Source organism: Harpia harpyja, chromosome 3 (assembly GCF_026419915.1).
Source record: "Harpia harpyja isolate bHarHar1 chromosome 3, bHarHar1 primary haplotype, whole genome shotgun sequence".
Taxonomy (NCBI): domain Eukaryota; kingdom Metazoa; phylum Chordata; class Aves; order Accipitriformes; family Accipitridae; genus Harpia; species Harpia harpyja.
In genome coordinates this window covers 550,784-561,029 of record NC_068942.1, presented here as the reverse complement: position 1 = coordinate 561,029, position 10,246 = coordinate 550,784, and the positions used below count along the sequence as shown (strand labels likewise).

The following is a 10,246-nucleotide window of genomic DNA, read 5'->3' as shown; positions in this document are numbered from 1 at the left end:
CCGTGCCGTGCCGTGCCGTGCTGTGCCGCGCCGATACCGGCCCAAGGGCCTACGGCGACCAAAGCCCGGCCCGCACCGGCCCCGCCGCCCCCGGCCCTCACTCACCGCGCCGCCGCGCATGCGCAGGCCCCGCCCGCCGTCGCCCTCCCGCGCATGCGCACCCCGCATCCGCCCGGCCTCCTGCACCCCCCGCGCATGCGCACGCCGCCTCCGCCTTCCCGCCCACGCCCCCCGCGCATGCGCACAGGCGGCGCGGCGGTCTCTGGGTGCGCGGCGGAGCCATCGGCGGCCGGAGAGGGAAGGCCTCAGCCATGTCGGGGTCGGCGGGATCCGGCGGGACGGCCGGCTCGGCGCGGAAGCGGCTGATGAAGGAGGAGGACATGACGAAGGTGGAGTTCGAGACGAGCGAGGAGGTGGACGTGACGCCCACCTTCGACACCATGGGGCTGCGGGAGGACCTGCTGCGCGGCATCTACGCCTACGGTGGGCGGCGGGGCGGCGGCGAGGGGGAGAGGGGAGGGGAGACGGGACGGGGACCGGGACGGGGACGGGGATGAGTCGGTGGCGGTGCCCGGATGTGGGGCGGCGCGCCTGCGCGGTTCCGGGGCTGCCCCGCCGCCCCTGACGGGAACAACGGTAACGGTGACGGTACCGGCCGCCTCCGCAGGTTTCGAGAAGCCCTCGGCCATCCAGCAGCGAGCCATCAAGCAGATCATCAAGGGGAGAGACGTGATCGCCCAGTAAGTGGGGCTGCCGGGTCGGGGGCGAGGGCCCGGCCTGCCCGCGGGGGGGGGGGGGGCTGTGTCCTGAGGGCGTTGCGGGCCCCGGAGGAGGCGGGGGTGTCGGTCACGCTCGCCACCTTGAAGCTGGAAGGGAGCTTCGTCACCCGTGGTCATGGGCCGCTGCGTGGCAGGGTCAGGGAAGTCGCATCATGGGGTGAAATGGGCTAACTTGCGCACAGACTGTGATCCTAGCAGCTGTTAATGTCAACTTTTATTAAGCTTAGGTATGTGAGTGTAATAAAGATTCAGCCAAGATATTGTGTGTTCTCAGTGAACAGGGCTCTGAGGGTCTTGGGAATGTTTTCCAGCAAAGCCAGAGACAACTGCAATCTCAATCAAGGGAAAAAGTAAGCAGATGAAAATTTGTTATGTCTCTAAAGACAAAGAAGGATGTGCATCCCACTGGAAAAAAAAATCCTTTCTAGGTCACTAGTGGGAATTGCTAGCCTTCCAAATTGTATTGGCTTATCTACCATTTACTTTAAAAGAAAAAAAAAAATTATCCGTGACAAATTGCAGGAAGTTAAAATGCTGGTCTGATAAGGAGTAAACATGCCAGAGCTGGAGACCCTGCAAAGGAGTGCTCTATCCCTGATATTGCAGTTCTCAAAGCTGCCTGTCTGCAGATCACGCTGTGATTGTAACAAAACTTTGTCAGATACACTGTTGGCAATATTGACTCCTTTGCAATGAAGGAGTGACAAAGAGCAGAGAGATGGAATATGTCGAAATTGCCTATATTGTTTGTCCAGACATCCAGAGTGTTCACCAAACATCTGTTTCTCAGGTCACAGTCAGGAACAGGGAAGACAGCAACATTCTCCATATCTGTTCTGCAGTGCCTGGATATACAGGTAATTTCATAGCACATGCTAAAAATGATTTTTAACTAAATTGGTAGAGTCTTGAATAAGCGAAGCTTTATATTGAAATCTTTTAATTACGGGCAGTGAACCTCAGACAGATTTCTGACTGAAGATTTCACCAGACTCTACTCTCTAACAATTTAACTGTTAAACCCACCCTGGCAAAATAAGTTCAGATAAAGTCTTGTAATTATGAAGTGGGCTTTAACAGCTGCCCTTTTTCCCATATTAGAGGGCTAAATTAATCTCTCGGCAGGCAGAATTGTCCTCAAACGGCCCTAACGGCATGAGCAACCTGTCTGAACGGCTGGCACACATTGCACAGAATCAAACCTAGATTTTTGGCTGACAAATGTTTGCTTTTGTTCTAGTCAGGGGTACTGTGTCCATCCAATTGTTTTTTTAAGGATAACTTGAATGTGTAGATGCTGTTGAATAAAGTGATGATTTTCTGTGGGCCAGTACCCTCTTAAAGCTTAGATTGTTATTCACCTGTCACTGCCTGGTGACATAAAAATAAATGTTGCATGTTCTAAATGAAAAGGTCAGCTTTTTGCTTCATGTCTGCAAAGGTGCTCGTAATATTTTTCAAACATGACACTTTAAAACATTATCTTGGAATCCTTGTGCAACGCAAGGTTTTTATCTGAACTGAACACATGAAATTGAAGTGCTTTAAATTTGTTTCTATTCTTTTGCAAGGAAAGTACACACTTTTATAATTGTTTCCAGAAATTGGGTTGGAATGAAAAATGAGCTATCAAAGAACTGCTTATGTGCTGTCTTGTCAAAAGTAACAATTAAGAGGCTGTTACTGTGTAAATGTTCTGTGTGAGAGCAGCTTTCTAGGTGTACTGACCCTTGCAAACACTAGGTTTTAGCACAAAATTCTATGATTAATCCTTCCACTGTGACATTTCAGAGTACTGTTGCTTGGATATCTGCCCTGTGATTAACTGCCATGTGATCACCTGTTTTAATCAGGTTCGTGAGACCCAGGCATTGATCTTGGCACCAACTCGGGAGCTGGCTGTACAGATTCAGAAGGTAGGAGCATTTAAACCACTGTCTGTAAAGCACTCACAAGGCTTGGGGCTGATTCTCAGGTGTTCCTCAGCAGAGCTTAAAGCACAGCTTCTGCTTTTTCTTTCTGTTTCTGAAAGGAATAAGAAATTCTGATAAAGGGCTGTTTTGCTTATCTGCACTGTATCTGTTCTTGCTTACATGACCAGGTTGGTTAGCAGTCTAAGGTTTTACACAGTCCTAAGTGAATTTTTAAGGACAGCACTTTTAAAGCAGTTGTGATCCCTGGGGAACTGAGTTTCCAGTGTTTGAAAGCCTGCTGTTGAGGAGGTTTTGGTAACAGACATAAAAAAATCCCTCTAACTGCTTGTGCTTACATCTCTTTAAAAAAAAAAAAAAACACGATACAGCTCTGCAGACCTGCATCTCTTTACAAATACAAACTTCGTGAGAGCTCAGTTAATTAAGCCATTCCTTTGTACCAACACAGGGTCTTCTTGCTCTGGGAGACTACATGAATGTCCAGTGTCATGCCTGCATCGGAGGGACCAACGTGGGCGAAGATATCCGAAAACTGGATTATGGGCAGCATGTTGTTGCTGGCACTCCAGGCCGTGTGTTTGGTAAGGAGATGTGGGGGGCTACATCACCTCCAGCTTCGGACCTGAGTTGAGCCATGGGAAGCTCCTGCAACTTTTGTGCGCTTAGATTTGGAATAGCATGAAAATTATGTTTATCGTGACACGATTAATGTAACATTAATGTAAAGTATAACAAGGTAACAACTTACTGCAGTAATATTTGGAAAAGACTAGAGAGAAATCAGTGGAGATAGTATTTGGATTTTATCTGTTTATATTTTGCTTTTCATTGTTGGAAGTGTTTCTTTATATGGTGGCATGGGAACAAAGAGTATTTTTTTAAGGAGAAAATGTTACAATCCCAGGAAGAATCTTGGAGGAGGTGGGTCTACTTGAATGTCAAAGTTAGGTCCACATTTTCTGTGCACTGGCCATCGCTCTGTCTTTGTTAAATCAGGTGCCCTTGCAGCTGGTACTTTCTAGTTTCATGGCATGAAGATTTTTATATTTACTGTTCATGGCAGTTACCACAGTGATAGTGTTAGCCTTCAAGCTCACATCGTCTGGATCTCTGAGAAACAGGCAGCACTTTTACACAACCACCTGTCAGTGGGAGAACATAGAGCTACTCCCCACAAGCAAAAAAAAAAAAAAAAAAATAAAAGTGAGCTGCTGTCAAGCTGGGCTGGCTTTGACCAGCACACTAATAGCAAATACTTTTCTATCACAGTATTAAGGGATTACACAAAGCCGAGTGCTCTTTCAAACAGGATGTGGATTTGCCCAGTCTGTTGACGAAAAGTTGATGTAGCATTTTGCGTTTCTCACATCTAGCTGCAGTTACTGTGTGAGACCGGGTCACCTGTCCTGTGCAGTTAGCAAATAGCACCCCACAGCTCAGACTCTCAGAGCTTCCCTGCAGTCAGTGCTCCCTTAGCCAGGCTGCAGAGACGTCCCCCTAGGTTGCAGGGTGCAGTAGACATGCTGTGGCCCTTGGATGTGCCTTCTGTCACCAAACACCAGTCTCTGTTGGCAACAGGGGAATTGCCTGTCCCTCCTCCACCGAAATGCCCTGATAGCGGCTGGGAGCAGTGTAGGCTCAGTTGCTTTCAGAGCCTTTTCATCTTACAAAGTGAAATCTTACAGATATGATTCGTCGTCGAAGTTTAAGGACTCGTGCCATCAAAATGCTGGTTTTGGATGAAGCAGATGAAATGCTCAATAAAGGTAAAATATTTGTCTCCCTTTTACTTCCTTTTTCCTCACTTCTTTGAGATTCCAGGGTGTCCAAGCTGGCAGTCCTGCTTCTAAAAACAATTGGGTTTTGCCAAAGTTAGATGATTATAGTCATGTTATAGGCTGTAACAGGTTAAGCTGCTTAATATGCCTTGTCTGATTTAGTTGTAGCGTCCTTTTCAATAGTTATAAATTCTTAAGCACTGCCTTTCATACTTTACTGTGTACCATGGCCACATTGTAGTGGGTTTGGGAAAATGAGGAAGAGATGAGCTATGTGTGACACCGACTTTGAGTTAGATTCACTCATTAATGTTCATGTCATAGTGTAGGCCAAATACTGGATTTCAGATCAAACTGAAAGAGCAGGATATTTGGGAGAAAAATGTGCTAACTGTTCTGTGCTACTTGATTTGCTTTTCAGGTTTTAAGGAGCAGATTTATGATGTGTACAGATACTTGCCTCCAGCTACACAGGTGGTTCTGATCAGTGCAACTTTGCCTCATGAAATCCTGGAGATGACCAACAAATTCATGACAGACCCCATTCGCATCTTGGTGAAACGGTGAGTGAGTTTCCTTGGAAAGAACAGGAGCTCTTTGAGTTGGTCCAGCCCTGGGCAGTTCACAGTATTAACCAATTTAAACACACAGAGTCTCTCTCACGTTCCTTCTCACCATTGCAGTTTGCCTAGGTGTTTGCAGACATCCTCGTGTCCCATTTTCTAGCAGAGGCCGACTCGTCTCTCTGACTTTTTCCTTGTCCAGTTCTGTTGACTGCTGCTCAGCCTGACTGCCCCCCCCCGCCCCCTCATCCTCCCCACATATAGCAGTCTCTTCTCCTGGAAATCCATCTTCCACACCTACCCAATTCCCCTGCTCCTCCAGAGGATTTTTGTAGGTCTCCTCCTTTAATTTGCTGTTACATAGCAAGCCAGAAAAGCCTTTAGCTGACTGATGCTGAATGCCCTTGGAGGTGCAGCTTATGTCCGGTGATGTCACAGGTCCTCATGCACTGGAACTCAGTAGGAGTCAGGAGGAGTAAGTGTAGGCAGCCTGACAGGAGGAGCCTCCCTCTTGCCTGATTTCTTACACTGCCCCCTTTTCCTTTCTTGAGTCTCTCTTGTCAAGAAGCTTGAATGTAAAAACGATGAGAACAGAAATGTTTCCCTTTGAAGCTGGCTACCTAGTGCAGAGGAGGTGCCCCAGTTCTAGTCTCTGTTGCATGGGTCATGTTCAAGGCCCTTCCTAGAGCAGACTTCTCCAGGGACTTTCTAGAACAACTTGGACTTGCGCATAGACCCAGCAACCCACAGCACACAGGGCAGAGGCGTGATCTCCGCTGAAGCACACCCAGCCCTTCTAACTGCATTGTATACATTCATCTGCTTGTAGTGTGGTATCGCTGTTGTTCTTCCCTACAGTGATGAGCTGACCCTTGAAGGAATCAAGCAGTTTTTCGTGGCTGTGGAGAGGGAAGAATGGAAGTTTGACACCTTGTGCGATCTCTATGACACGCTCACAATCACCCAGGCTGTCATCTTCTGTAACACCAAGAGAAAGGTACAGCAGCTATCAGATGGGCATGGTACTTTCTGAGGGTGGCTCAGAGGAGAATGCTGGGACAAATCCAGTTAAAAGGTCTAGTTGTTTCCCCGTCTGGGAATAGTTTAGTAAGAACAGAGGTTAAACATTTGTCTTTGGGATGTGCCTAGCTTAAACAACTGGTTATAGGCAGACCCAATAGACTTGGCAGGAATTGCCTTTTTAGAGAAGCAGAGCTGATTAGGTAAGAATGTGCTTCTTACTCTAATTGCTTATAATCCTTGAAACAAAACCACATGTTCTGAATAAATGCCCTTAACTCCTTTCCTTTCAGGGCTCATGGAGCCCTGTGTCATACAGCCGATGCCTTGTAAGGATTATTTACTTCCTTTAGCTCTAGAATGCTTGTTAAAGTGTGTCTCAGTCCTTACCAGCATGTGCCTCTGCAAACATTCTCTAAGCACAACTAGTGCATTTGGCTGTCCTGAGCAAAGAGCTAACCCAGGTTGCTTGGCTGTATGCACAGGTAGACTGGCTCACAGAGAAGATGAGAGAAGCCAACTTCACAGTTTCATCCATGCATGGGGACATGCCGCAAAAGGAGAGAGAGTCCATCATGAAAGAGTTCAGATCTGGCGCAAGGTAAGTGCCTTAAATGGTGTTGCTTATAGCATTGCTACCTCAGGGCAGGATTTCTTCTAGCATCTGAAGGGAACAGGCCTCAGAAACCCCCATACCTCTCCTCTCTGAAGGCCTTGTTAGGCTCAAATTAGGAAGAGCTCCGATTGCCATCTATCCCCCTGCAGTGTCGCCGGGTTTGCAAGGAGGGATGCTCGGGATGCTCATACTTCTAGGCATAGTAGTAGACTGTTTTATTTTGCTGAAAAGGTTGGGAGTTGATGCATTTAAAGTAAGTCAAGAAAAATATTTGGGCTCTGTCCTCTGTATTTTAAACTCTTAGAAGCATATTTTTTCTGAAAGATGAAAGCTGTCTTAGTACTACCTGTCTTCACTGAAGTTTGGTGATGCTGCATGGGACAGCTTTCCTTGCACCAAAAGTGTGGATGCTGCCAGCGTGCTGTGGGCAGGGAGGATGTCCACGACAGAGGAGCACAGAATAGCAGGGGCTGCCCTGTGCTGGGGACTACAACTTCTCAGCTCTCACACCCACCTCAGCTGGGTGGAATAGCTGTAACCGTCCCCTTCTCTTTGCAGCCGAGTCCTTATTTCAACAGATGTTTGGGCTAGAGGTCTGGATGTGCCTCAGGTGTCCCTGATCATTAACTACGACTTGCCCAACAACAGAGAACTCTACATACACAGGTAAGATTGGCCTTTGCATGGGGGGTGTGGCTGGATTACCCTTCCCCAAGGTGGCTCCATTCTCTCCTTCCTTCTGCCTGCACAGAATTGGCCGGTCAGGCAGATACGGCCGAAAAGGTGTAGCAATCAACTTTGTGAAGAATGACGACATCCGCATCCTGCGAGACATCGAGCAGTATTACTCCACCCAGATAGACGAGATGCCCATGAACGGTGAGTGCAGGCCAGCCCCAGCAAGGCTGCTGCCATCCTCCAGTTGGGAACTGGTGTGCTGCACCTGAAAGAGAAATGCCAGATGTTTTGCTTTGCCACGTGCCTCGTTCCCAAGGCCAACCTATCTTTGCTTCCCCTGGGAAAGAACCTGGGAGTAGCAGTAGGTGCGCTGTACTGTGGGGCTGTGGCTCTTAGCACGCTCAGTGCATACTTACCTTCTCTCATTTTCTCTCTTTTCAGTTGCTGATCTTATCTGAAGGTCTGTGTTTACCAGAGAGTTGTACTCGTACTGTTTGGTAGCCTCCATAATTCTGTTTTGGACCCACATCCTTTTATCATATTGCTGGTCGTATGTTCTTGAGTTGAGCTACACTTGGGAACTTGTGTAAATAATGTCTTTTCTCCCACCCATGTTTTTCAATAAAAAAAAAGGAAGTTTTACCATAACCTGTGCTTAATTACTTTAACCCAAGATAGGAACAGGCAGGAAGTTTTGAGATACTGCCATACTTGGCTAGCACAACCAAAAAAACATTGGACACTCAGCATATCTAGGTTCATAAAATACAGGGCTTCCTGTTCTCCACCCTTCCATTATTGCTGTGGCATGCTACCTGATGTACTTTTTAGTTCCCTTAACTTGACTCTAAGGATCAGCCATCTACAGGAAAAATCTGTGGCCTGGCCCTAGCCTGCTCTAAGAAAATTGCATTACAAGATAGCCAGAAAAGAAATTTCCTGTTGTGTATGCCTTTCTGGAGCCAGAAATCACATCACTCGTTGCTCCGGATGAGTATTTCCCCTCCCAGGGACTTGAGCAGGCATTTGGAAGGGTGAGTGCCTCTGTATTTCTCCAGCTGGCATCAAGTTATTCTCATCAGCATTTCCTACAGTAACAGAAAGAGCAAGCATCTTTTATCTTACTGCCTTTGCCCCTTTCTGATGCTGTAGCTTGTTACATCTTCCCAGTCATCTCCCTTCATCTGTCTCCCCACAGCACTATGCTGTACTTTGCCAGCTGTAGCACCTTCGCCATAGCTTTCCTACTGAGCTCTGCTGTATCCTTATTGAGGCAAGAGTTGGTCAGAGCTATGCTGCTGGTGGGGGGTAAGATACCATGTTTTACTGTATGCTTTTTCTGTTAAATTGGTTTGTGCTTGCTCAGGGAGGATGGGGGAAGCAAGGCCTTCGGATGGCACCAGTTTGCACAGAACAGAGTTTGCACAGCTCTTGGAGCTCCTTTCCCGAGTCAGTCATGGAATAGCCCTGGGTAGAGTGAGTGTCTTATCTCCTTTATGCCCCCATGTATTGCACTAGTGAAGTTCTTCTGTTCCCTTGTACCTGCTCTGTGCATGATCCCAATGTTCTTAACAGTACATAGGCAAGAGTTGAGAAATGCTAACCTTATTTACTAAGGATGCTAATCGTAAGGGGTTGCCCAATAGAGGTGAGGCTGCTACCACTTCATGCCCCCACATGCGGCCAGCAGCAAGGCTGAACCAGCCTCCCCAGTGGGCACGCACCACCTGTACAGGTCAGATGGCACCACTGCCCTCATCCTGTCCCTCTCCAGCTGATCAGGGTGAAGGTCTGTTAGCAGGAAATAAACACGCACCCACAAGCTGTGGCTCCCTCCAGTAACTGGGCAAGGAGGCTCAGTTCATCCAGTAGCTGGCCTCTGGACCACCAGTCTGCTCCAGTAGCTGGCACATGGACATGGCCCACAGCCCACTCCAGTTGCTGGTTCAGCCTACCCTCGCACACGCCCACTGTGGGTGCCCTTGATAACTGGCCTTCAGCCACAAGCCTGTGCTGCAACTGGCCCTTGGAGCCTCTCCTGCATCTGGTTGCTTCCCACAGAGGGAGGCACACGTGTGCACACACACACCCCACCAAACCGGTCTCGGTTGAGCCCCAGACCCTCCAGCAGTTAGCCTGGTCCTCCTGGTCCCTCCAGTTGCCTCCTGCAGAAACACACATACCCAGCCCAGACTCAGGGCTGCTTCAACACCCAGCTTGCAGGCCAAGTCTGGCTTGATACTCATACACTGAGACTCACTCACAGCTGCTGGCACTTGCTTTCCACTCACTCCAGTCTGCTGGCACTCCAAACATACAGCCCACAGCCCAAGGTCCCATGCCAGTTGCTGGTGCTTGGACACACCTGCACGCAGAATGGAGTCCCTCCTGCTCCCAGGAAGGGGCTGAGAAAGGGAGTTAATGGAGAAAACTGCCCAGACAAGAACACTAACCAGCAACCTGTTGCCACATGACCAGCCCCTTTTAACCCCCTAATCATTTGTTTCCCACACTAGTTCCTCCCAAAAAATCACCTTGGCCCCTCCCTTTTCCTACCTTTGATCCCTCCCTCCCACAAAGTTGGAGGGTTTTTCCATTAATTCTGCACCTTCTTGGCACAGCGTTCAGGAACTCTCCCCCCACACACCCTGTTTCAGTCCTCTGCTAGAAGGACAGAGCCTAGATAAAGCCTTCCAGCTTCACTGTCCCCATCCTGGACAGAGTTCCGCTCTCACCATCACTGCAGGGCATGGCACAGCTCAGATCCAACTCGTACCTTCCCGGAGAACACAAGAAGCAAAGGCAAGCATGGCCCTCAAGACCCCTACATGACTCTAGTCGTTTGACTAACAAAGAAAAGAGATTCATCACCAAAGCA

General features: G+C 48.4%; 1 protein-coding gene across 1 annotated transcript; it reads left to right on the top strand.

Moving 5' to 3' along the window:
- The first annotated feature begins 226 nt into the window (after window positions 1–226).
- EIF4A3 (eukaryotic translation initiation factor 4A3) lies at window positions 227–8,016 on the top strand. The gene is made up of 12 exons (XM_052781108.1): window positions 227–483; window positions 668–740; window positions 1,570–1,636; window positions 2,633–2,695; window positions 3,162–3,294; window positions 4,399–4,479; window positions 4,913–5,054; window positions 5,913–6,051; window positions 6,560–6,675; window positions 7,249–7,356; window positions 7,442–7,569; window positions 7,810–8,016. The coding sequence occupies exons 1-12, from the start codon at window positions 312–314 to the stop codon at window positions 7,824–7,826; spliced, it is 1,239 nt and encodes a 412-aa protein (XP_052637068.1). The 5' UTR covers window positions 227–311; the 3' UTR covers window positions 7,827–8,016.
- The last annotated feature ends 2,230 nt before the right edge of the window (window positions 8,017–10,246 follow it).

Excerpts from the sequence above, each read along its gene's own strand:
- EIF4A3 (XM_052781108.1), top strand. The coding sequence starts at position 312 with ATGTCGGGGTCGGCGGGATCCGGCGGGACGGCCGGCTCGGCGCGGAAG. Across the intron at positions 2,696-3,161 it reads TGGCTGTACAGATTCAGAAG|GGTCTTCTTGCTCTGGGAGA; the intron begins GTAGGAGCATTT and ends GTACCAACACAG. Across the intron at positions 5,055-5,912 it reads ATTCGCATCTTGGTGAAACG|TGATGAGCTGACCCTTGAAG; the intron begins GTGAGTGAGTTT and ends TCTTCCCTACAG.